Below are 27,058 nucleotides of genomic sequence, written 5' to 3' on the forward strand. Positions count from 1 at the left end.
CCCCCGACAGATGGCCATCCAGCCTCTGTTTAAAAGCTTTAAAAGAAGGCGCCTCCACCACAGTCTGAGGTGGAGAGTTCCACTGCTCTCAGTCAGGAATTTCTTCAAGTCCAGGTGGAATCTCCGTTCCTGTAGTTTGAAGCCATTGTTCCCTGTCCTAGTCCTAGTCTCTAGGGCAGCAAAAAACAAGCCTCCTCTCTCCTCCTTATGACTTCCCCTCACATATTTCTACATGGCCCTCATCATATTTCCTCGCAGCTTTCTCTTCTTTAGACTAAACATGCCCAGCTCTTTAATCCGCTCCTCATAGGGTTTGTTCTCCAGACCTTTGATAGCTTTCCTTTCAAATGGACTCTATTTGATGCCAAAAGTATTCCCTATCATAGAATCATAGAGTTGGAAGAGATCTCATGGGCCATCCAGTCCAACCCCCTGCCAAGAAGCAGGACAATCATGTACAAATCACCCCCGACAGATGGCCATCCAGCCTCTAAAGAAGGCGCCTCCACGGCTTGTTCTCCAAACGGCTTGTTCTCCAAACCCTTGATAGCCTTCCTTTCAAATGGACTCTATGTGATGCCAAAAAAATCCATATTTTGAGGAGTGGGTCTTTTTTACAGACAGAAGAGAATCGTGCTATTTATGAAAACGAACAGTATGTTCATTTTGCAGAGAAATATGATGGCTAAATGAAATCAAAACAATCATTTGGTACTATATACTGGTAGGTTGACAAGCTTGCAAACAGATGGTCTGGGATGTAGGAAAGATTTGCAAAGGGGAGACAAAACTCGTCCCTCCACTTTTTACGCTTTTGACTTTGTGGATTTGATTCTTCAGGGCTTGAAAATCCTCAAGTGTGATCCGATGACAGAACCTTGCTGCGGCTTTTCACTTTCCCGGGAGGAAAGCGGGGGGGGGGGGGGGGGGGCAGGACGGAACTGGGCCGTGTGCACAATTGTTGACAAGGTTGGTTAACGACCCTGCCCTCTTTTGTTGAAGTAGTTTCTGTTTTGCAAGCTCAGATCCGCCTGCAAGTCCTTGGGTGCCGAGTCTGGTAACGGGACGGTACGTAAAGGGAGGAATCAAAGGGGAGGGGGCTTGGTTGGGCCTGGGGAGAAAGCAGTGCTGGCGGGGGAGGGGCTGCCGAAAGGAAAGGGGGCTGCCAGAGTCTCGCCAAGGCGAGCAGTGGGGCGGGGGGAGGGAGAGAAGGAGGCAGTGTGCCTTCGAGTCATAGAATCATGGAGTTGGAAGAGACCTCATGGGCCATCCAGTCCAGCCCCCTGCCAAGAAGCAGGAAAATCGCATTCAAAGCACCCCCGACAGATGGCTATCCAGCCCCTGTTTAAAAGCTTCCAAAGAAGGAGCCTCCACCACATTCTGGGGCAGAGAGTTCCACTGCTGAACAGCTCTCACTGTCAGGACGTTCTTCCTTATGTTCAGATGGAATCTCCTTTCTTGTAGTTTGAACCCATTGCTCCCCGTCCTAGGCTCCAGGGCTGCAGTACAAAAAGGTTGCTCCCTCCTCCCTATGACTTCCTCTCACCTATTTATACATAGCTATCATGTCTCCTCTCAGTCTTCTCTTCTTCAGACTAAACATGCCCAGCTCTTTAAGCCACTCCTCATAGGGCTTGTTCTCCAGACCCTTGATCATTTGAGTCGCCCGCCTCTGGACACATTTCAGCTTGTCAACATCTCTCTTCAAATGTGGTGCCCAGAATTGGACACAATATTCCAGGTGTGGTCTAACCAAGGCGGAATAGAGCATGGGTTGCATTACTTCCCTAGATCTAGACACTAGGCCGAAGTCCCATTGGCTTTTTTTGCAGCCGCATCACATTGTCGGCTTGTGTTTAACTTGTTGTCCATGAGGACTCCAAGATCTTTTTCACACATACAGCTCTCGAGCTATGCATCTCCCACATATGTTTCAGGCCCATAGCCAGGATTTCGATTCGGGGGGGGGGGGGGGCTGAGTTTGTTTCGAGGGGGGGGGGCTGAGTCCGGGGTCTACCCTAGCAAACCTTTTGTATCTTGAGAATGATGATCAGATCATGATATGAATAAATATAACAGTTTAAATAATGCACCAGTAAGGCCTTTTCGCGAACCACCATGAGAATTTCGGCGGGAGGGGGGCTGAAGCCCCTCAAGCCCCCCCCCCCACCCCCACCCTGCTACATGCCTGGCGAGTTGGTTGCAGGATTTTTGTGGCCAGTGTGTTTGGAGTGTGTTTGAACAACTTGCCTTTGCTTTCTTCCTCAGAGGCTGAGAGATCCCTGCTCCTATGCTGTCCTGGCTGGCAGAATGCTTCTAGTTTGCCCTGCTTACGGAAACGCCCATATTGCATGATGTTTGCCATCTGTTTACCATCAGACCCGGGTTCCGGGATCCTTCTCCAAGCCTTGCCTTTGTTCCAATGTTGCCATTTCTTCAACCTTCATGGTTGAGCAGATCCCAGGGCCTTTCCACACAGCCCTATATCCCAGAATATCAAGGCAGAAAATCCCACATTATCTGCTTTGAATTGGATTATTTGAGTCCACAGTCAGATAATGTGGGATTTTCTGCCTTGATATTCTGGGATATAGGGCTGTGCGGAAGGACCCCTCGTCTTTATACCATAGGCCCTTCCACACAGCCCTATAACCCAGAATATCAAGGCAGATAATCCACAACAGCTTTGAACTGGGTTATCTGAGTCTACACTGCTATCTATTTCAAGGTGGATTTTATACAGCTGTGTGGAAGGGGCTTCTGTATCCTGAAAGGGGGAAGGCTGGCAGGCTGCAAGATCATAGGAAAAGGGAAAGGTTTGCTCCTGACATCTTGTCCAACTCTGGGGGTGGTGCTCATTTCCATTTCTAAGCCAAAGAGCCACAGTTGTCAGTAGATGCCTCCTAGGTCATGTGGCCAGCAAAAAAAAATTGCATGTTTTTGAACTGCTAGGTTGGCAGAAGCTGGGGCTAACAGCAGGAGCTCACCCCATTCTCCAGATTAGAACTTTTCAGTCAGCAAGTTCAGCAGCTCAGCAATTTAACCCGCTGTGCCACCAAGACACCCTGGCAAGATCATAGGTAAAGGTTTTCCCCTGACGTTAAGTCCAGTCGTGTCCGACTCTGGGGGTTGGTGCTCCTCCATTTCTAAGCCAAAGAGCCGGCGTTGCCTGTAGACACCTCCAAGGTCATGTGGCCAGGATGACTGCATGGAGCACCATTACCTTCCCACCGGAGCGGTACCTATTGATCTACTCACAATTGCATGTTTTAGAACTGCTAGGTTGGCAGAAGCTGGGGCTGACAGTGGAAGCTCATGCTGCTCCCCGGATTCGAACCTGCAATCTTTCGGTCAACAAGTTTAGCAGATCAGTGATTTAACCCACTGCGCCACCGGGGGCTCCTTTGGCAAGGTCATACCTGTCCTTATAAGATAGTCAATTCTAGTCGTCCAACTCTTCTAGACTTCAGCTCTCAAAAGCCCTGCCACCTTGGACAACAGGAAGACATTCTGAGAGCTCACATTTTTTTAAAAAATGGACCAAAGGCTAGAACAAGTTTACAAACAATAGGTGCTTCGAGGTATGAAGGGGAAAGCCTTTTTGAAGGGAGAAAATCTGCATAGAGTAGTTTTTGTAGATAAAAGATCCTTTTGTTCCTTCCTTTCAAGGCATGGAGGTTCCCCTTGGCAGGCTTTGCCTTTGCCTCCCCCTGAGGATGAGAGTGTGTGGCTGAGGTCCCTTCCACACAGCTGAATAAAATCCCACATTATCTGCTTTGGGTTGGAATATATGGCTGTGTGGACTCCAATATTCCAGTTCAAAGCAGATATTTTGGGATTTTCTGCCTTGATGTTCTGGGTTATATGGCTGTGTGAAAGAACCATGAACACATTGATCCCTCTTCTCCAGAGTCATAATCCAAGCTTCACCCCTGGTGCCAGGCTGGCTCGGTCAGGGATCCAAGCAGCCATTCTTGGCAATTGAATGCAAATGTTGCCCTTTCAAAGTTTCCTTCCTGCTCGCGTGGTTGTGATAGGCAATTGAATGCAAACGTTGCCCTTTCAAAGTTTCCTTCCTGCTGGGGTGGTTGTGATAGGCAGTTGAATGCAAACGTTGCCCTTTCAAAGTTTCCTTCCTGCTGGGGTGGTTGTGATAGGCAGTTGAATGCAAACGTTGCCCTTTCAAAGTTTCCTTCCTGCTGGGGTGGTTGTGATAAGCTCAGGGCCAAGGTCCAATGCTACAGGGAAGAAGAATCTGCCTTTGTTGATAGTTAATTGCACCACACTTGCCAAAACCTAGGGCCTATTATGATGACTGCAGAAGAGAGAGATTAGGGGTGATGTGGCATGCTTCATGGTATCAGCAGGGGCCGCCCCTTGCAGCAGCACCCTTGTCAACATTTCCAGAGCGTAACAAAGGGGACCTCCCTAGGTCCCTTGGCTGGAAAATTTCAGGGTCCTGACCTTACAAACTAGCAACAAATCTAACATTAGAGACACCTGCACAGCAAAACTCCACCTGTGGTCAGCATCCCAGCTATTTTCTAGTTTTTGTTACAGTGTAGGCCTATTCTGTAGTCATTTTTCTCCAAATGAGTCATGCAATGCATTTCCTTACCCTCAACTGCCTACCAAGCAAGAAGAATACGTTAGCTTTCTGATTCAAATGAAAAGTTGGCTTAGACCTGGGCTGTGTTTCCAACCTTATCTGTCTGGATGCTCTATAATCTCACAAGCAAAACAATGTGTAGAACTGAAATTTTTATCTGCATCAGGGCAGACAAAATATTTCTACACCGGAATGTGTCCAGAGGAGGGCGACTAAAATGATCAAGGGTCTGGAGAACAAGCCCTATGAGGAGCGGCTTAGGGAACTGGGCATGTTTAGCCTGAAGAAGAGAAGGCTGAGAGGAGATATGATAGCCATGTATAAATATGTGAGAGGAAGCCACAGGGAGGAGGGAGCAAGCTTGTTTTCTGCTTCCTTGGAGACTAGGACGCGGAACAATGGCTTCAAACTACAAGAGAGGAGATTCCATCTGAACATTAGGAAGAACTTCCTGACTGTGAGAGCCGTTCAGCAGTGGAACTCTCTGCCCCGGAGTGTGGTGGAGGCTCCTTCTTTGGAAGCTTTTAAGCAGAGGCTGGATGGCCATTTGTCAGGGGTGATTTGAATGCAATATTCCTGCTTCTTGGCAGGGGGTTGGACTGGATGGCCCATGAGGTCTCTTCCAACTCTTTGATTCTATGATTCTAATCCAGTGGTTCTCAACCTGTGGGTCCCTCAGGCCAAATAGAAGAGTGGTATAAGGAAGTATGGAAATTGGCTATCAATGATAAGCTGACATGTAAATTAAAATTTAAATGAGGGATATGGAAACAAAATGATTTTGATGATGTATGGAGAGCATTTATTGAAAAGGGATTTAAAAAGAAAGATGGAAAATTACTTCCACAAGGTGAAATGAAATTTTGGACAGATGATATATAAAAGAAATGGCTCAGGGTGGGAGGAAGGGAGCATGGTGGTGAGGGATAGAAAATATGTATAAGTGAGGAAATAACAGTAGATGCAAAAGAAAAAAATGTATTACATATTGTATTAAATACTAGCTGTATCCAGCCATGTGTTGCTTGGCCCAGTCTGGTTCAATGGGAAAGAAAAGATAGAGAAAGAGATTTCAGATATATGTGTTTTTACAATGGTTACGGGTAGGTAATATTTATGGTGGTTCCATTGTGCAGATCTGGAGATTGCCTGATACGGTCACTCTGGAACACAGAACATATTGCTGTCCATGTGATAAGCTATCTGTGTCCTTATGTAATCCGTAAAATTCTAAAGATTGCAAAGATAGTTAGATGGTTGGATGGATATAGATCTCTTTCTTTGTCTGCCCACCCGTTGGGGAGAATAACAGAGGTGTGACTTCCTTGTTGGCCATGCCCCCATGTTATTTTCCTGCTGGGAAAGGCCATAGGGCCCTCCCAGGAAGTGAACCCAGTGCCGCTTCCTCACTATTATTGAAAATCTGGCTACCAGTACTCAAAAACTCTAACATTGGGACAATAAATAAAGAACACCACTCAGAAAACAGAGGAATTCCAGACATGAAACAATCAGGATTCCTGCCAGGGGGAATCCAACAAAGGATTCCCCCTGGCAGGAAGAAGCCAGGCTGTAAAGCTGCAAGACTATTCAGTGGTAATCAAGATGGGCAATTACAACATTCACACTTGTCTCAAGTAGAAAAGAGCTCTTTTTTTCCACCCTGGACCGTCCACAGATATATAAAGAGAACCCTCCCACAGGATGGTAAAACTTCTGGGCATGCCCTGGGGAACATCCTTGGAGACGGCCAGTTCTCTCACACTAGAAGGGACTTACAGTTTCTCAAGTCACTCCTAACATGGGAAAAACAATACAGTAAAAACCTAATCAGACTATAATAATATAATGTGGTGCAGGATGTCCCGCAACAACAAAAGGTTTTGCAGCTTAATAAACCTTTTCCACTGTTTTAATTATGGAACCCTAGGAAATAATGACATTTGTAAACCTAGGAGCAAAATTCATATGATAATGTAATACAGTTAAAATAATATAATAAGTAGTGGTATCTCTTCACTGAGGTGCCTGAAAAGGAATTTCATTCTCTGTATCCCTCCTTTCCGTGGCTAGGCCACAGAACCTCAACTTTGCGTAACTCGCCAAGACGAACTGAGTGGCGAGGAGATGGATCTAGCTGTCCCTTATGGCCCCACACACAACAGTTGCTACAGGAAGGAGACTGCTTGGCTATTGCTTGCACCGTTGCTAAAGGGAGGTGCCGTCTGCAACAACGTTTGCTAAGGGAGGAGACTGCTTGACCGTTATTAAGGGGAGGAGCCATTTGTTACTACGGTAGCTTAGGGAGAAGGACACTGATTGGCCATTTAGGGGAATGGTTTTAACTGTTTGAGGTGTGACTGGTTTGTGGCATTAGTTTGAATGCTATGTTGTGTCCAAATTTCGTAACAATCGATGAAGTAGTTTGGGAGATATGAGGTCTCCACGAACAGACATTACATTTTTATTTATCGAGATTAGGTATCTACTGTATAAAAAATGATGTATAACAAATGTTTGAAATTATGATAAAATAAATAAAAAATTTTTTTAAACAGTCCAGAGAAATTGTGCGGGGGGGGGGGGGGGGGAGAGATGACAGTTCAGAGTGGGGGTAAGCAGGTTCTCCTCCCAAAAGGTGGATTTCTTTCTGCTGTTCAGGAGGAGCAGGTGACTACAGTGTGCTCCACATTTTTGTAGTCAATTTCACCCTGGACCTCAAACAATTGGCATCTACTGATGTGTGTGGGTTTTATTTCTTTTTGCTGAACTCATACTTCCAATATGCTGTAACAGTGTGGATGTGTGCTGCAGTGTGCTTTAGTGGCAGACGATGCCCCTACTAAAGCAGCTTCACTGGCTGCCGATAAGTTTCCTGTCCCAATTTAAAGTGCAGGTTATCACCTACAAAGCCCAGAACGGTTCGGGTCCTGCCTATCTCCGTGACCGCATCTTCCCCTATAACCAGTGTGGGCTCTAAGATCTGCCATGGAGGCCCTCCTCTTGCTCCCACCACCGTCACAGGCATGGTTGGTGGGGACAAGAGAGAGGGCCTTCTCAGTGGTGGTCCCCGGCTCTGGAACTCCCTCCCCAGGGAGATTAGGCTAGGGATTTGAAAACCTGGATTTGATGATGGCTAGTTCTTGTTTATGAATGCCCACCCCTATCGACTGATAAGGTTGTACTCATCACTTTACCCCTAGTCTTGGCCCTATAGTCTGCTTTTTGCATAAGCCCATGCCAAACCCTCTCTAGTCTTGTCCTGGTTACTGGTTGTTGAGTTTGGTTTGATATACTTTAAATGATATTTTTATACCCTGCTGTGTTTTTTAGTTGGGCGGAAAGCCATATAATCCAGCTCAAAGCAGATAAAATGGATTTTATATGGCAGTATAGAAGGGGCCACAGAACCAGAAGGGGAAAAACCTGGGATTTTATGTCACATTTCTTGGGCCCCTTCTACACTGCCATATAATCCAGATTATCAAAGCAAATAATCCACATTATGTGCTTTGAACTGGATTGTTTGAGTCTATACTATCATACAATCTGGTTCAAATCATATAATCTGGATGTTCTTATGAGACTTTACTGTAGCTGCAGAAATTACACTGTATCGCATAAAGAATATTGCCATTTTGCAAGGAACTTCTCAATTTGACATCAGATTTTTAACATATTTGCCAGACTCACAAACCTGGTGGTCATTAATAATTTCAGTAGGTGTAGGGCCCTTCCACACAGCCACATAACCCAGAATATCAAGGCAGAAAATCCCACAGTATCTGCTTTCAACCGGGTTATCCAAGTCTGCACTGCCACATAACCCAGTTCAAAGCACATAATGTGGGATTTTATACAGCTGTGTGGAAGGGGCCCTAGTCAGTAGGATGTATTTTCTTTTCCCTTTTTCTATTTATTACAGTTAAGATTTGGGCAGATGGTCAGAGCCCAGAAGTGTTTTGGCTATATGTCTTTCCCCATCCTGGCACCCTTCTCATTTTTCCTTTCCCTCTTTTTGCTTCCTTCTTCTTGTTATTTTAATGTATGTTTTGGATATATTACTTTGCTATTAAAACATTAATAAATAATCTGTTTTAAAATAGTTGAGTATAACAGAGCCTAAAACAGAGTCTTATAACCTTGTCCCAGCTGTATACCTAAAAACCATCTTGATATACTCTATTAAAAAGAGAGATCCCTGCAGTGTACAAGGACCAGAAGAGAAATAACAAGTCTTTAGAGAACACTTAACCAATTATATACTCATTAATTTGGCATTAACTTGGGACATCAAGAGCCAACTTTCTCCAGGGGCCGTTCCACACAGCCCTATATCCCAGAAAATCAAGTCAGAAAACCCCACAATATCTGCTTTGAACTGGGTTATCTGAGTCCACACTCAGATAATGTTGGATTTTCTGCCTTGATATTCTGGGATATAGGGCTGTATGGAAGGGCCCCAAATGACCACATGTTAGTAAAATTATATTTTTGGACCACTGAGCTGGTAGGCTAAGGGCTTTCATATGGTGCAGTCTCTAAGCTTTCTGTATTAGTTTCATAATGGATTAAAATAGTGGTTGGTTGCAGCGGGGAGAGGAGGCAGCAGCAGTGAGAAATTAAAGGAAGGTGGCCCATGCTATTTTCTAAAGTAGAATCCCAAAAGGATTGATCCATGTAGTTCTAACTTCATAGATTAGAGACTTCCATTCTATATAGTTATAGCACTATGCTTCCATTTTAATTGCCATGGCAAAATTCTGTTGGAATCATGGGATTTTCAATTAGGGATGATTGATTATACATCTTAAACAGAGAGTACTTTGGAGCTCCAGGACCCCAAAGTTGCCATAACAGTTAAAAGGGGATCATAGTGCTATAATTGTATAGTGTGAAACAGGCCCCAAATCAGACTGGACTCCAAAAGTGTTTGTGATTACTTCCAACTTGGAAAGTGGGAAATTGGGAGATTTGGGCATAGCAGTCTTGTCAGTTCGATGTACGAATAGCATTTCCTTATGACTTAGGTGTCTCTTCAGGTGTAACAGGAAAGAAAGAGAAAATCCAGGGTCTGAGTGTAGGTGCATTGATTCGCAATGTTCTTTTGCAAAGGTCATTTACTATAATCATTTTTCTAAAGCATGAAAAAGGAACAAGCTGAGGAGAAAACATTAGTTTGTCTCATGAATCCCCCCGTGGTTGAGTTAAACAAAATGGGACTGAGCAATGGAAACTACGAATATGGACTGACAGATGATTTCTTGGGAATGAAGCCTACATCTGGTAAGATACCATTTCTGTTTACTGAAAAAAGGGGATTGTGATCGAGCCTATAAATTTGTTTTTCTTGCAAGAGCTGAAGGCAAATTGGAAGCAAAATGAGTTTTACGGTATGAGGAGTGGGATAATGTGGCTGTGATATAAACTCATAATCATACACTTTTTCATACACAAAGAATCATAGAATTGAAATGAATGATGTGGTGGACCCATATGTGGTGCTCATTTTCAGATGCTGAGGGTTGTGTCTGTATGAACATGAAGACATGCAGTGGATCATGGCAGTTATTAGGCATGGTTAGGTTCAATTGAAATCTTCGTAATTTGTAATAAATTCAGAAAGATTTGCTTTTTGAAGCAATTTGCTTTTTGAAGCAATTTCGAAGTTTTTAAGGAAACCGGAAGGCCCATTGCCCTTCTGAAGCTTTTTCCGCCATTTCTGCTACGAAGTTGTAAGTGAGTCGGAAATGATTCAGCGTTTCCCCACTTCTGGTCCCTGACCTTGGCTCAAGCCTGGGAAGCATTTTAAAACCGAGTGGCTGACTTTCCTCCCTTGCCTCTCCCCGTGAGTCTGGGAAGCATTTTAAAACTGAGTGGCTGTTTTTCCTCCCTCCCCTTTCCCCGTGAGAAGGGGAAGCATTTTAAAACCGAGTGGCTGACTTTCCTCCCTGTGCTCCCCCCTCCTTTCTGTAGTAAAACAACTACTTTCAAAGTAAAGACCACCCAATGAGCAGGAAATAACGCTTTCAACCCTTTAAGGAAGGATTCAGAAGTCTCGGAAGTTTCAAAAAGTTTTGAACCTTTTTTTCAGTGAAAATCGGAATTGATTTTAGAATCGAACCACCAGTGCCCCCTACATCCGAAATGAGTTTTGAACCCCTTTTTTATCAAACAATCCTAGTAGTTATGTACCCTAGCAGCCTTCAAGAAAGATCTGAAAACTTGGGTCTTCCGATGTGCCTTTGGAGAGTGACCATTTATCCCATTTCTGTGTGTTCCATCCACAATGTTGCCCTTATGATGCACTTTCCCCGTCCTAAACTGAAAGCCTAATCCCACTGTTCATCCTTTCTGGGCTCCTCTCAAATACATTTTTGGTACTCATACCTCATCCAGGATTTTATCATTTTATTTTGTCCATTTGGCCCGCCCATTGTGTTTGATTTTGTATTATGTTATTTGCTTTGTTTATTTTATTTTGCTTCTGTATGTATTTTATTGTGATGTAATTTTTGTTGTTTGCACTTTGTATTTTATTTTGTTGTATTGTATCTTTGGGCTTGGCTTCATGTTAGCTGTCCCGAGTCCCCTTCGAGGAGATGGTGGTGGGTTATAAATAAAGATTATTATTATTATTATTATTATTATTATTATTATTATTATTTATTGTGGGAATCAACACTTAACCATTTCTGGTCGCTTCTGGAGTGAGAAAACCAGTCTTCTATGAAGACATTGCCCAGGGGATGCCCGGATATCTTGCAATCATGTGAGGAGCCCTGCCACATGCACAATGGAGGACCTTCTTGCAGCAATACCAGAAGCACTCCAAGTAGCCAGATACTGGTCAAAGGACATTTAATCAACTACCAAACTTGCAAATTTTGTGTTTTGTCCGTTTGTTTGGTTCTGTTAGTAATGTAATCCAATTAACTGGTTGCCCTGACACGACAAATAAATAAACCATGAATTTTTATCTCATTCTCATAGCTAGAGGACTAAAAGCAAAAAGGAAGATGTTTGCTTGCATGGGTTTGATTTCTTCAGCTCTTGTTATCAGCAACGTTGTCACTGCATTACTGTGTGAGTTCTCATTCTCTTTCTTATATTTTGTTTGACTACCATCTGGTTATCAATGTTGAGTTCTGAAGTTAAATGATTTGCTTAATTTCCCCTACCACCTGCGCGTGCATGCTCATGCACAAACCTTCAAGTTGATTTCAAGTTGTTTTTCAATTAATGATGATCCCATTAATTTTCTGCATTTTCATAGTAAAGAGTAGGCTTGGTCAAGTTGGTTCGGAAGCTTCTAAAATCGGAATTAATTCAGATTAAATTGCCTTTTGAACCAATTTCGAGCCATACAGGAATAGTGGGAGGAGCAATACCGAATTTAAACCACTTACCCATTGTTCGGAATTATTTTCGGATGTCTCCCACAGTTATTTTGATTTTAAGACTATTAAGCAATTTTGGCAAAGCCTAACAAACGGTTTTAAAATCTCACGGTTTCCCTTCCATGGCGGTGAGCTGCGATGCAGAGGGACGAAGTGGGCGTGGCTAAGCACAGCTCTTCTTGAAGGCCACTCCCCCAGAGGCCTTCAAGAAGAGCTGTGCTTAGCCACGCCCACCTCGTCCCTCTTTGTATCTCAGAATTACATTTTTTTAAACCGTCTGCCTGCTATAATGTATCAGTTTACCATAGCCCATTTTGCACTGCCCATTCCTTAAAATAAATAACCTATGAGAATTTAAATTCACCATGGATTGGAGAAAGAACATCTGACAATTTAATCTAAAGGTGTCTAAAGAGAAGGCAAAGCCTTTCCCTGCAATATAAACCCTTTCCCTGCAATAAAGATAGCATGTGTCCACCACAAAAGGGGAGCTCCATGACTCTCCACAAACAGTGCAAAGATCAAGAGATGATAAAGGTTCCTATTTTCCCATGCAACTCAATGGCTGGGAAATAGCCTACTCGCAATGCTCCCACCTTGCAAACAGCAGCACCAGGTTTGAATCCCCATCTGGGAAAAAAAAAAAATCAGCTGGGAAAACAGGGGAGGGAGGGGCACCTTCAACAAAGCGAGTCGGATTTCTGATATTTCCGATCTTTTTTTCAAGAAAACTTCATAAATCATTTCAAAATCGAATCGCCAGCGCCCCCTACATCCGAAACCAGTTTTGAACCTTTTTTTTTTTTTTTTGGATCAACCAATAGGCCTGGGTAACAACGGAAAAATTTGTTTCTAAAATCGATTCGTTTTTTGGGGTTTTTTGCGTTTCGATATTTAAAAGAATTCCGAAATTTTTCTTTTAAAAAGTTCGATATTTACGAAATTTCGTAAATGTTAAAAAAATTCCGAAACATTAACGAAACAAATACGAAACAATAACGAATCGATTCGTTAATGGCGGACGCGACCGCGCAATATGCTAAAAAACCTCCAAATGGGACAGGGGGAACTTCTGAAGCTTCCCTCTCCCTCTGTTGTTGACTGTTGGTGTGATATTATAATTTTTTTTCACTAATTAAACAAAAAACAACTATAAAACTTGCCCCAGACATGCGGAAATAATAACGAAACGACCTCAAACCGATAGCGAAACGAATACATAACGAATCCGAAGCATTTACGAAACGAATTTAAAAATTCGTTTCGTTTTAAAGTTGCTCCAGAATGGTTCGTTATCACTTCGTTATAAAAAAAACGATTTTTTAACGAATTAACGAGACGAAACCGCCCAGCCCTATCAACCAAGCCTAGTAAAGAGTACTCAGACGTGGTCCAACTGGAAGTGGATGGGTTACCTTGTCATTTGCATATGTCCCTTTATTTGTGTTAGGTTTCATCCCTGGACTGCACAAGTCTTTGTGTCATCAAGTTTCCAGTCCTCAATGAATAGCTAGACTAGAGGCAGGGCCAAGCTGAGGGATTCCTTTCCCCCACATTCCTCTGCATGTTTCCTAAAGGAAACATGTCTGCTTTACTACTAGCCACTGTCTCCTCCCCTTTGATGAATTAGTAATGGCATTCTGTGAAGAAACTTCCTTTTAAGTTTAAAACTGCCCCGGGAAGGCTATGCGGTCTCCACCATACTTGTTCTGCTTTTTTTTTCTCCCAGTGAGGATACGTTTTGCTTCTCTGTAGGCAAAAAAGAAGCTGCATGTACTTCTTTTACTTTTTACCTTCTTTAGGAGATGTGATTTGGCAAGATAGTTATCTCCAAGACTTTTCATAGAATCATAGAATCAAAGAGTTGGAAGAGATCTCATGGGCCATCCAGTCCAACCCCCTGCCAAGAAGCAGGAATATTGCATTCAAATAATCAAGAATGTATTTATTTTTATTTTAATAATATTTTTGAACCCAAAGTTCAGATTTTGCAATTCTGAGCCATTCTAAGGATTAGAAGACTATTCCTGCTCACCACACATACGTTTGTTCTGGTTATGGAGTTTACTCCTGGTACTCTGCTATATTTTGGTGGAATTACCCTAACTGAGGGTTATTTTTGAGCCTGACAGCTCAGATGTCCCAACAATTTGCTGAAGCAATACAAAGGCAGAGGTGAGGGATAGAATTAGGAGACAAACTAAATGAGTAGTTTCACCATTGTCTGCACTCTTTTTATTTCATTCATTCCCCAGTTTCTTCCCAACTAGCCTGTTTTCTCTTCCTTGACCTGCACTGGGTCTAAGGAATATCTGAGGAAGGGATTGGGGTGATGGGAGATAAAAGGCAAGAGTGCCAATTATGCAGTGTAAATACTGGATGAGATTCTACATCATGGTCTGCATTTTGTAACTTTACGAATCTATGCCTACATTAAAGAAATGCAATGAAAGTCTGCCAATGAATTGCAAAGATCTTCATCTGGGCACTGGAAAAAATTATATGATGTGGATTTGGTATTCCTGGTGGGCATCTTTTTCTCTTGAGGCACATCAGGCACTTCCCATTCTCATTGCACACTTCTGATGCACTCTGGCATTTCTTGACTGGTGTCTGAGTACACATCATGATTGCCACAAAGTGCATGGGTGCCCACTGCACAATGCAGCAATGGCATGTCCATTGCTTCACTGGCTACCATTGTGCAATGAACATTTGTAGGATGTTATGTCACAGCATCCCCTATATGAATGCAGATTGAGAACTCCTAAATTCTATTTCCAGCTCAAGTAAGTTCACTTAGGTAGTTGTATGTCAATGCCTTGGGATTTATATTTACAGTCAGACAATGCTTGTTTGCTTCATGCCATGTAGTTCTATCTTCAGCCTTCACTAAACCTCTTTTGTGGCCTTTCTCTCTCCCTCCCTTCGCCCACCAGCTCCTGTTTATACAGAATGAGAAAGGCTCTGTACAGACAGATAGTAGTAACATTTGAATCTCTATATTCCAGCCTTTTCCCTAGTGTCCTGAAAGGAAAAGCCAAGGTGCAAGTTTGATTTCATACAAGCAGTTAATGTGCCCCGTTCTAAAAAATGTGAATTGTTCATACAAAACAGCCCCAAAACAAGCAGAGAGAGGATGGGAGGGAGATTAATTTTTTTTTTTGTCTAGTGAAAATCACATCCTCAAACTGAAATTAGCTTCAGAAGAAAAAATCCAGCTGGAGTTAAAAGAAATACTATTGCTGGAACAAGGAGTTGTCCTTTGGGACTATGACAGGGGGGAAGAATGGTTATATGTCCCTCCAGATTTCAAGATCCAGATAATTTGACTGATTTTAAGACACCCACCAGTATTCTGCCCTATTTGAAGTTTTCAAAGACAGAAGCACAGAGAGCACATTTTGTGGAATTCACTTTGTAACTCTTTGGGCAACCAGGGTAGATTCAATCAGATATGGTCAACGCTTCACATACCAGCCTAAATTGTTCTAGCTACTTCTAGTCCCTACTATTCTTTTTGCCTGCCTAAATAGCACAAACTCAATGAGATCTTCTAGTTGCAAATTTCTTCATTCAAAAGCAAGACAATTAGTCAAGTAAGACTTATCAAATTAGGCCTAGGAGTTGAATTCCTGTTTGGGAAGCTGTGTGTGTATTGCATTCCATGAGGGCAGGTTGCAAAAGGCACAGGATGGAAACAGTAAAGTAGATGGAGTCAGAAGAAGTTCTAATTAGTACTCCACTCTGCAAGGCAGAGTTTAGCTTAATGCAACAGCTTTTGATCTTCAACTGCCCTCTTATTAGTAAAAATAAGAAGTAGTAGCAGTTTATGAGCCAGATGGGGAACCCCTGTTCATTTGACATTCCTTGTGCCTGAATTACATCCATATTATTTTCTTTGTTTTAGGTAAGTTCGTGACTAAGCCATCACATACAACAACAGTTGTCCTCGCTTGCCCTTCAAAATGGGTTGGGTATGAAGGCAAATGCTACTACTTTTCTGAATCTGAAGGGACCTGGGACTCAAGCCAGAGCAATTGCTCTGCATCTGGTGCTTCTCTAGCTGCAATTGAAGATCAAAAAGAAATGGTGAGAGAGATTATCAGATATATGTAGTGGTGATCTCACACTATGAGTAGTTGTTTGGGGGTACTCAGTACCAATAGGGTCTGAGTGAAGCAGGGTAAACCTTTACAACACTGAACCCATGATAGTGGTAGAGGCTTGTGCAAATTTTGGGACAGCTAGTTACCAAAGAGGGATCTTGCATCTTTCATTATTGTGTAAAGACAGAACTTTCAGCAGGTATAACAAACAGTGCTTACTTACTTACTTAGGTGACTCCTCATTGTCCGAGTAAGATAGTCCTCCAGGGCCAGTGTGCAGTGTGTGGTGAATCCATAGGTGACTGTGGAGTCCTATTCTTTATCTGCATCTTCTTCCACAGTGAGGGCATTGGTTTCCAGGTGGAAGGCGGTCCCAGTCGGGGTTAGGTTGATGCGCCTTCCTCTTGGCACGTTTCTCTCTTTCGCCCTCCAGTTGTGCCTCTTCAAATTCTACAACACTGCTGGTCACAGCTGACCTCCAGCTAGAGTGCTCAAGGGCCAGGGCTTCCCAGTTTTCAGTGTCTATGCCAGAGTTTTTAAGGTTGGCTTTTAGCCCATCTTTAAATCTCTTTTCCTGCCCTCCAACATTCCGTTTTCTGTTCTTGAGTTTGGAGTAGAGCAACTGCTTTGGGAGATGGTGGTCAGGCATCCAGACAACGTGGCTGGTCCAGCGGAGTTGATGACGGAGGACCATCGCATCAATGCTGGTGGTCTTTGCTTCTTCCAGCATGCTGACATTTGTCCGCTTGTCTTTCCCAGATATTTGCAGGATTTTCCAGAGGCAGCGCTGATGGAATCGTTCCAGGAGTTGCATGTAACATCTGTAGACAGTCCATGTTTTGCAGGCATATACCAGGGTTGGGAGGACAATAGCCTTATAAACAAGCATCTTGGTATCCCTATGGATGTCCCAGTCCCTAAACACTGTGTGCTTCATTTGGAAAAATCGCAGAGCTCAGGCGGTGTTCAATTTCAGTGTCAATGTTGACTTTTGTGGAGAGGTGGCTGCCAAGGTAGCGGAAATGGTCAACATTTTCCAATGTTACACCATTAAGCTGTATCTCTGGGATTGGAGAGAGATTGGCTGGTGACTGCTGAAAGAGCACTTTGGTTTTCTCGATGTTCAATGGCAGCCCAAGCTTCTCGTATGCTTCTGCGAAGGTGATTAGAGTGGCTTGTAGGCCTTCTGAATGCCCACAGACAACGTTGTCATCAGCATACTGGAGTTCTATAACAGGTGTTGTTGTAACCTTGGTTTTGGCTTTCAGTCTGCTGAGGTTAAATAGCTTGCCATCTGTCCGATAGATGATTTCCACTCCGGTGGGAAGCTTCCCGTCAACAAGATGAAGTATCATAGCAATGAAGATGGAAAATAAAGTTGGGGCAATAACACATCCCTGTTTGACACCTGATTCCACCTTAAATAGGTCACTTTGGGAGCCATTGCTGTCCAAGACTGTTGTCATCATGGAGGAGACGCAGGATGTTCACAAATTTGTAAGGGCACCCGATTTTTTGGAGAATGGTCCAGAGAGCGCTGCGATTCACTGTGTCGAATGCCTTTGCAAGGTCAATGAATGCCATGTACAGAGGCTGATTTTGTTCTCATTTTTCTTGGAGCTGTCGTGCAGTTCTGGGATTTGGGAGGGTGTCTTCTGAGAGGGGCAGAAGGCGGTTTGCAAGGATTCTTGCGAGGATTTTCCCAGCGGAGGTTAGAAGGGAAATACCTCAATAGTTTCCACAGTCTCCTTTCCCCTTTTTTGAAGAGGGTGATGATGGTGGTATCCTTGAAATCTGCTGAGATTTCAAGGATGCCACACCCACACGTTAAATTAAACTGACATTGAGAGGCATTTGAATGTTATAGAATCTTAACAAAAATAATTGGTGTTTCAATTTTTAAATTCCGCCCCCCCCCCACACACACACCTTTCCTGCACGTTTTTTATATCGATTCGTATGCACAAATCTAACGAATTTCATACAAAAAGAGAATTAAAAATGAAATTATGGATACCCCTAGAAATAATACTTTGGTTCTGTTTACTGCATAAAACAATCCGGCATGAATTCTGCATAGAATAAGGCCCAAACTGCAAAGATTCTCATCAGTCCAGGATTTTTCTCAACAGAGTTTCTCCACCATTGAAAAAAAACATGTCTTTTAACTATTCATAGAGGATTTTTGAATACTCACCTCATCCTTCCAAATTTATTTATTTATTTATTTAGAGCTTTTATAACCCGGTCTTCTCGACCTCCGAAGAGGGACTCAGGCCGGTTCACAACAGAAAATTCATAGACAATAGTATAAAAACATTAGGCTCCTTAGTACTATGATCGCACACCGGGAAGGTTTGATGAGAAAACTATATGTGCCCGGCTATTTTCCCAGTGACCATCGGTATGCCCTGTATTTACTTTAATTCCCCCAAAATAAAACTCTAGAGAACACTAAATTTAACCAATTAAGTTTACTGAACAATCAAGGTGAATCAAAACAAGTTATAAAGGTGCAGTTTGATTCTTGATGGTATAGAATTAGAATAATAAAGAACAGGTATAAGGTATAACTCTGAGGTAAATATAAATAACAGGAGGCTATGAGATATAATGGTGGTATGTGCTCTGAGGTAACAACAACTATATTTTCTATGAGGTAAGCACTCTCTATAAACTCTGGGGCATGTTCTTTGGGCAAATACTGGTCAATTCTATGGCATATACATCTATATTCTTTGGGCAAATACAACTATTCTCTATGTTCTCTGAGGCATGTATGTACTAAGGATTGCCTGTTCAGACTGCTAAGCCAGACCAGACACTTTCTGGCTAACTACTACAAGCTATGTCCAATTAGAATGAAATAAAAGGTCCTTCCACCAGGCTATGAGCCAGAATGGGCAGAACCAACAGAGCTCGGCCTCTAGGGGGAACCTAAGCTCCTACTCTAAAACTTAGCAGAATGGAACAGTCCACCTCCAGGGAGCAAACAGAGGGGTAAAAACTAGGCCGAGACTTCACAACAATAGTATAAAAACATCACAACCTCATAATACACTAATCCATAAAACACATTAAAATACACTCATATAATTACATAAGGCCAGGTCGTCAGAGTGAAATCACAATTCATCACCATCTGTCAGTGTGGGTTCAAGAGTTATTGACTCAATCATCAAATGCCATATTCCAAAGCCAAGATTTCACCAGCTTTCTAAAAGTCAGGAGAGAAGGGGCAGATCTAATCTCCTGCGGGAGAAAGTTCCAGAGCTGAGGAGCCACCACCGAGAAGGCCCTGTCCCTCATCCCCACCAGACGCGATTGCGAGGGAGGTGGGACCAAGAGCAGGGCCCCTCCAGAAGATCTTAACAACCTTAATGGTTCATAGGGGAGAATCCATTCGGACAGGTAAACTGGGCCAGAGTCGTTTAGGGATTTATAGGTCAACACCAGCACTTTGAATTGTGCTCAGAAGCTAATTGGCAGCCAGTGGAGCTGGCACAACAGAGGAGTAGTATGTTCCCTGTACCCCACTCCTGTTAGTAATCTGGCTGCCACTCGTTGGACTAATTGCAGCTTCCGGGCAGTCTTCAGAGGCAACCCCACGTAGAGAGCATTGCAGTAGTCTATACGGGATGTAACCAGAGCGTGGACCACCGTGGCCAAGTCAGACTTCCCAAATTGGTGTGAATGACCAGAGGTAGGGCTGCAAGAGTGACAGCTGGATAGGACTCCTATACTATCACCCCAATCTCTTAAAAGGTGCCAGCAAAGTAACCAGGCATTTCGTGCTCTCAGAAAGAACAGCTTTATTTTGGAAAACTAAAATGAGGTAGAAAATACAGAGAACTGGAGCTCCTAGTGGTGCCCAAATGGAGGGACCTTGAGCTGTGACCATACATTTGCTTTTATAGTTTCACAGTGCTATGCTGCCCTTTGGGGGCGGCACTCAATCATTATCAGCCTTAATTGGTTAAAGGACAATTAAGCAGTTTCACATCATGGTCCATATCCTGCACTCTCCCTTTGTCCAGCTGTTATGAGTAGTAGGAACTCTTTGTCCCAAACCCGCCATGTATAAGGCTAGTGCTGACACCAATGGGGCAGAAGAGGGTCTAGTGAGCCTCGGTCTTATCAAAGCCCCTTCTCCACTGCCATAAAATCCAGATTATCAAAGCCAATAATCCACTTTATCTGCTTTAAATCAGATTATATTAATCTACACTGCCATAAAATCCAGATCAAAGCAGATAATCTGAATTTTATTTGGCAGTGTAGAAGTGGCCCTAGGTCGCCTGTGTCTAGCAGAGTGGGTTATGGGGTGCTCACAATACTTTTAATATCTGCATAGACAATTGATTTTTTAAAAAATTAACTTCTTTAGAAAATCATCCTTTCAATATAACACTAAATATAGAAGAGATCTCTTTAGGATTCAGTATGGCACTCTTAACAAGGGTGTATTTTATCAGCTAAGTTTTGTAAAATAGGTTGTGGTCTCCCCACCCAATTTGAAACTTAACAATTATAATTTATGTTTTTTGTACATTCAGAACAGACCATTCTAAAAAAATTCTTATTAAATTCTCCAAGTAACTGTTAGAAAATACTAGTATGAGTTGCAGGTTTCTTTCCTTAGTAAACAGTATTTCTATGAAATTGTTGTCAGTATTTAAGCTGTTTAGCACTTCGAGACACTTTTTTTAAAATTGCAGGACTTCTTAATGCAATGTAAGAGAGCAACTGATTATTGGATTGGGTTGAAGAGACAGGAAGGACAGCCTTGGCAATGGGCAAATGGATCCATCTTCAATGGCTGGTAAGGTTTTCCAAATCACTGAAATGGAGGCAGCAGTTGAAAATAACAACCAAAATGCTAGAAATCACATAACTGCAAAACATGAGAATTCAGTTCTATAATTCATACAAAATCCAAGGCATCAAAAACACATTTCTACCATGCTTTTGTGCCCTGCCTAGGAAAAGGAACATAATGTTGCAAAGTATCAGACCAAAACTGCAAAGATTCTCTTTAGTCCAGGAGAGACCTTTTTTAACATCAGGAAATTATGCCCCTCATTTCCTATTGATAAAACAGGCCTCTTCAGGAAGGTCTCAACATATGGCAAGACAGCAACTCATGCTTCTCACATGTGATGAGGTCCTTAGAGGGCATCTGGTGTGGGAGAATTGCTTTTATTTTGCAGGAACAGTTGAAGTAGGGTGGAGTGCCTCCACTACACCTCTAATCTATATATTAATACAGAAACACTTTAGTATCACAGGTCTAAACTGAGGTGAGCAATTGCAAGAGGTTGTGCAGCCATAATAGGCTACTATATTACATCGGAGGACTTCGTCCCACCATGCTCCCACCCTTTACTTCTTTTGTGGGCTTCTCCTGTGTGCAGGCCCATATCCAGGATTTTGATTCGGGGAGGGGGCTGAGTTTGGTTCGGGGGGGCTGAGTCTGTGAAAGAGGGTCTACTCTAGCAAACCTTTTGTATCGTTACCCCAATACCCCCATGCATATGGGATATATTGACCATGGTGATCAGATCATGATATGAATAAACATAACAGTTTAAATAATGTACCAGTAAGGCCTTCTCGTGGACCACCATGAGAATTGGGGGGGGGCTGTGGCCCCCCAAGCCCCCCCCCCCCCCCCGGGCTACATGCCTGCCTGTGTTTGTCATGTTTATATCTTGCCCCTCTTTCCCTGACTGTTTCTGGCTTCGAAGTTTCCCTTTTTTTGCATCTGGGAGTCAACTGAAAAGTTAGCAATTTTCTGCAAAAGAAAAGAGTATTTGTTTTTTTTAAAAAAAATTCTTAAAATGCTGTGGGTTCCTCAGAAGTTGGCTCTGCTGAGCTTCATACCGCTTGTTAACCACAAATTCCCCATGGCTGTCTTAAATACAGTTGTATTCTGATTGTATAAAACAAATCTCAGGCCCCATCTACACTGCCATATAATCCAGATTATCAAAGCAGATCATGCATATTATCTGCTTAGAACTGGATTATTTCAGTCTACACTACCATAATGTGGACTAAGAAGTCTAAGGCTCCTTCTACACTGCCATATACAATCCCCATTATTTGCTTTGAACTGGATTATATGACACTGTAGAGTAGTGGTTCTCAGCCTGTGGGTCCCCAGATGTTTTGGCCTTCAACTCCCAGAAATCCTAACAGCTGGTAAACTGGCTGAGTTGTAGGCCAAAACATCGAGGGACCCACAGGTTGAGAACCACTGCGGTAGTTGGATATAATTCAGTTCAAAGCAGATAATCTGGATTTTATATGGCAGTGTAGAAGGGGCTTAAGTATTTTTCCCTAACCAGCAAATCCCAGGATTTCATGGGAAATTGCCATTGCAATTAAAATGAAATCACAGTGCTATAGTTCTGCAGTGTGTAAAGCCCCAAGATAATTGGACAATAAATGGAAGAAGCAAGTAAAATAAATAATGTTAATAATAATGTTATTTTTGTACCCCGCCTCCATCTCCCCAAAGGGACTTGGGGCGGCTTACATGGGGCCAAGCCCAAACAACACAGTTAAAATGTAACACATCAAAATACATAACAAGATTATAAAACAAAATAAAACAACAACATTATAACAATATATTAAACAGGCATCAAAACCAACAATGAATGACAAAATTCAATTTATCATTGAATTTTCTTGGTTTGTGGTGAATTAATTCAGATTTGTCCAGGACGTTATCAGGGCAGCCCCCTTTTAATTGTGGTAACTCCTGCATTAAAGGGGCTGTCTGTATGTGCCCTTAGAGTGTGTCAGAATTCCTGATCTGGTAGCTCAAAATAGAATTATATGTACACCAGTACAACACATGGTATCATTATTTCTCTCCCACTCTTCCCCCCACCTCAAATTTATTACTCAAAGCAGCTCACAATTTTAAAAGGCAATACAAGTGAAAACAAACTTTTCTGAACCATCTTCAGTATTGTTGTTATAAATCGTAGCCAGATTATACATACCCCTTTGCCCACATGAATCCTACGTATACACTTGCCTATATCATAGTGATTTGTAAAGGGGGTTCTTTTTAAACCCAATGTAAATTAGACTGTTGGTACAGGTAATAATGTAGGTCTGTCATGACCTCTGTTGTCTTTTCACTTTAGGTTTGAAATTAGAACAGATGGATTTTGTGCCTACTTGAATGATGAAAAGGCTAGTTCAACATGGTGCAGCACACAACGAAACTGGATATGCAGTAGGTCTGTTTACACAGACAGAAGAAAACTTTCAAAATAAAAGCATTGACAGTTTAGTTACAAGGTTTAAACCAAAGTTTAGGAGCAAGATGTTATCTGTAACCTGTTAATTTGTTTTGTAACAAGGTATTAACAGTCACATTTTAAAAGTTAAAGACAAATTGGGGACGTTGTTTAAGTGTAATTAGATTATACCATTCTTTCATCATTCCTAATGGTTCCTCCCCTCCCTCAGTGAACAGTTAGAAGTGATTCATTGGAGAAGGTAGGAAGAATGGTGAACTTAGCTCCTCTGTTTAATATTTTGCAATGATTCTTTTAGAATTTGGTTCTTTTTTTTTTGTGGAAGTAGACAACTCGTGGATGATGCTTTTTTAATACCACTCAACTCTAGCAAATAATAGGAAATGGTGGACATTGTCAGCCAACAACATTTGTGGGGCCATGAGATTTGCCTACTGTGATTCTGTTTGATTCAGCTGCTGGATTTTTCCATGGAGAAGAATCAAATTCAGTGGAACCCTGACTGCTAGTATTACAAGTTAAACACCTCTCTTTCAATTAAAAATATTTTATTAATATAAAATAAACCATAACAACCAGACAACAGCACACAATGTATTACAAACCATACACAAACCCTGCACCAATTTCCCACACAAAATAAACCCTTTCCCTACACCCGTGCACTCTCCCAACATTGCTTCCATCACTAAAGCACTGTGAAGCCAATTTATCTATCCTTGTTCATAACCTAATCATAGATTCCTAATGGGGTCCCCCTATGTAAATGACTCTCCACTCACTTCTTTTTCAATTTGTTTTTTTAAGTATATATATATATATATATATATATATATATATATATATATATGAGAGTACACCATAACAACAAGACAACAACACACAATGCATGACAAACCAGACATTTCCCTACTGTGATACTATACTATAATCTCGGGACAAAGGGCATTTGGACTCCCCTCTGGAAGTGGGAAGTCTCGCTTCTAAGTGGCTGTCTGAATGTGCCCTTAGACCAGTAGATGCCCTTTCCTGACTTCATAGTTTTCCTCTTGCATTTTGTAAATGGTTGTACTGAGGGAAATAATTCTTCAAACAAACCTGACTGTTTAGTCATGTTTGTTTGAAGAATTATTTCCCTCAGTACAACCATTTACAAAATGCAAGAGGAAAACTATGAAGTAACCCTTAATTAAGAGCACCTCTATGGGTCTCTCAATAATTGTTAATCTCTTGGAAGCTGTTTCCTTGTTTGTACAAGGTTGGGCACGTTTAACAATAAGAACTTATTATGATTATGATTATAATTATTTATCTCCCACTTTTCCCCACAATGTATTATTTTAACCCACTTCCTCCTGGCTTTCTGCCCTGTCTGGAAGGGTCCTTATTAACAGAATAAATTGCAATTAAAAGGTTAAAAACTCTTTAAAACATGTGGTTTTCCAGATGTTGTTGGATTGCAACTCTCATGAGCTGTCACTATTGCCTTTGCTAGCAAGTGATCCTGTTTATAAGCGATTCACTTCTTTTGGGTAGGCTGAGGCTGAACGTTATGCAGTCCTTTATATGATGTTGGACTGCATGTCCTGAAAAGCCTATCCAGCATAGGCAATGGTGAGGAACACTAAGAGTTGCAGTCCAATAATACCTGATGGGCTGCATGAGTCCCATGCTTTTAGTCTGAGCTTGTCAGACTTTCTCATACTTCTTTCCTTTCCTTAGCTGTAATAAGTAATCTCAGTCAGTGCAAGTTTGGAATCCAATTTAATGGAATCTGGGGGCAGGGGGAGAGACAAGGTAGTCAAAAGTATAGAATATTGACAGGGACAGCTCAAGGATAACACACTTTCCTTGAGAGCTCCCATGGGAGACCTGAAAAACAGCCAATCATGTTGCAGAAGCTGGAAAACTTTTGCAAAGTGTCTCCCATGAAAGAGATTCTAGAGCAGGGATCCTCAAAGGTTTTGAACAGGGGGCCAGTTCACTGTCCCTCAGACAGTTGGAGGGCCGGACTATAGTTTACACAGGGATATTGTGAAACATTTATTTCTAATTACAAATAAATGAAATTTTGACTTCAAGTATGTCGTAGCATGGGCAACAGGCTTACTATAACAGCAGGGAACCCATGAATATGTTTACTGATCAGCTTATTGGCCAAATTCCCATAGCTTCTTGTCATCATAGTTTGTGGCAGCCACACAAAGTTTCTGGAGGAGAACTACTACTTTCAAAGTAAGAGCCACACAATTAAACAGAAAATAACAATTTCAAACGAGGAACAGATTTCTGTTCTACAATATTATTATTATGTTTATTTATACACCCCTTTTTGTCTTCAAAAGGAGACTGTGGGCCCTTCCAGACAGGCCCTATATCCCAGGATCTGATCCCAGGTTTTCTGCTTTAAACAGGATTACATGAGTCTGCACTGTCAGATAATTTGGGATAAACAGAAAACCTAGGATCAGAAAGGGCCCTTCCAAGCAGCCATATAACCCAGAACATCAAGGCAGATAATCCACAATATCTGCTTTGAACTGCATTATCAGAGTCCACACTGCCACATAAACCAGTTCAATGTGGCTTTTATACAGCTGTGTGGAAGGGGCCAAAGCAGCTTACATTTCAATACGATTTCAAATCTACAAATATGTCAAACATTACAATAGAATTAAATATCATTGCTATTCTTTTTAGCAGGCATGGGCCAGCTTGGGCCCTCCTTGTGTTTTGGATTTCAACTCCCACAATTCCTAACAGCCAGTAGTGTAGTGGTTCTCAACCTTCCTAATGCCACGATCCCTTAATACAGTTCCTCATGTTGAGGTGACCCCCAACCATAACATTATTTTTGTTGCTTCTTTATAACTGTAATTTTTCTGCTGTTATGAATCATCATGTAAATATCTGATATGCGGGATGGGAAAAGCACAATCAAGGCACTCCTGTCAGATGGCCATTCAGCCTTTGCAGGCTGAACATCATGTTGTTGATACTGCTGCCCCGTCACTGCTGCTTTGGAAGAGGAGAAAGGAGCGGAAGAGGAAGACAGTATCTATTGTTTTCAACAGTTGTTATATTGTTGTTTGTTTGTATGTATAGCTTTGAATTGTTGCAGAGTGTAAGCCGTCCTGAGTCCCCCTTCTGGGGTTGAGAAGTATGGGGTAGATAGAAATACTGGAAATAATAACACATAGAAGGAGGCAGAGAAGGAATTCAAAAATTGGCATAAGGTGATGGAAACTCTTGTCATAAATCACACACACACACCTGCACATACACTTCGTGGTTCTCAGAAGATTAAGTTTAGACTAGCAAGTGTTAGGACCTCAGTTGTTTCTTTTACTTTCTGTTATGTATTTGTTTTGAATAAAACTTTGTGTAATTTTAACTGCTGGCCTAGCTCCTTAAGTGTGATATCTCATTGTTCCGCCTAATGCACACTACCCTGTGTACCACTTCCTGGCACTTATTTCACACGCCAGTAAGGTAATACTCAAGATCCTGCAAGGTAGACTCCAGCAATACATGAAGAGAGAGATGCCAGATGTACAAGCTGGGATTACAAAAGGCAGAGGAATGAGAGACCAAACTGCCAATATTTGCTGGATAATGGAGGAAAGCGCAGAGTTTCAGAAAAACATCTATTTCTGTTTT

At 42.1% G+C, this 27,058-nt stretch overlaps 1 protein-coding gene across 2 annotated transcripts; it reads left to right on the forward strand.

Moving 5' to 3' along the window:
* The first annotated feature begins 956 nt into the window (after positions 1-956).
* LOC137096015 (C-type lectin domain family 2 member B-like) lies at positions 957-26,792 on the forward strand. Of its 2 annotated transcripts, XM_067463347.1 has the most exons (6): positions 957-1,068; positions 9,753-9,895; positions 11,603-11,695; positions 15,920-16,101; positions 20,837-20,940; positions 23,282-26,792. In XM_067463347.1, exons 2-6 carry the CDS (start codon positions 9,754-9,756, stop codon positions 23,412-23,414), a joined length of 654 nt encoding a protein of 217 aa, XP_067319448.1. In that variant the 5' UTR covers positions 957-1,068; position 9,753; the 3' UTR covers positions 23,415-26,792. The 2 variants fall into 2 exon arrangements, with proteins under 2 accessions (XP_067319448.1, XP_067319449.1); XM_067463348.1 differs by lacking the exon at positions 20,837-20,940 and having other exon boundaries at positions 23,282-23,368.
* Positions 26,793-27,058: the final 266 nt, after the last annotated feature.

This window comes from Anolis sagrei, chromosome 2 (genome assembly GCF_037176765.1).
Source record: "Anolis sagrei isolate rAnoSag1 chromosome 2, rAnoSag1.mat, whole genome shotgun sequence".
Lineage (NCBI taxonomy): Eukaryota > Metazoa > Chordata > Lepidosauria > Squamata > Dactyloidae > Anolis > Anolis sagrei.

What these genes read in the sequence shown, in the direction of transcription:
- LOC137096015 (XM_067463347.1), top strand. Translation starts at nt 9,754, where the DNA reads ATGAAAAAGGAACAAGCTGAGGAGAAAACATTAGTTTGTCTCATGAAT. An exon ending in GGGAATGAAGCCTACATCTG is followed by an intron (nt 9,896 to 11,602) that starts GTAAGATACCAT and finishes TCATTCTCATAG; the next exon opens with CTAGAGGACTAAAAGCAAAA. An exon ending in CGTTGTCACTGCATTACTGT is followed by an intron (nt 11,696 to 15,919) that starts GTGAGTTCTCAT and finishes TCTTTGTTTTAG; the next exon opens with GTAAGTTCGTGACTAAGCCA.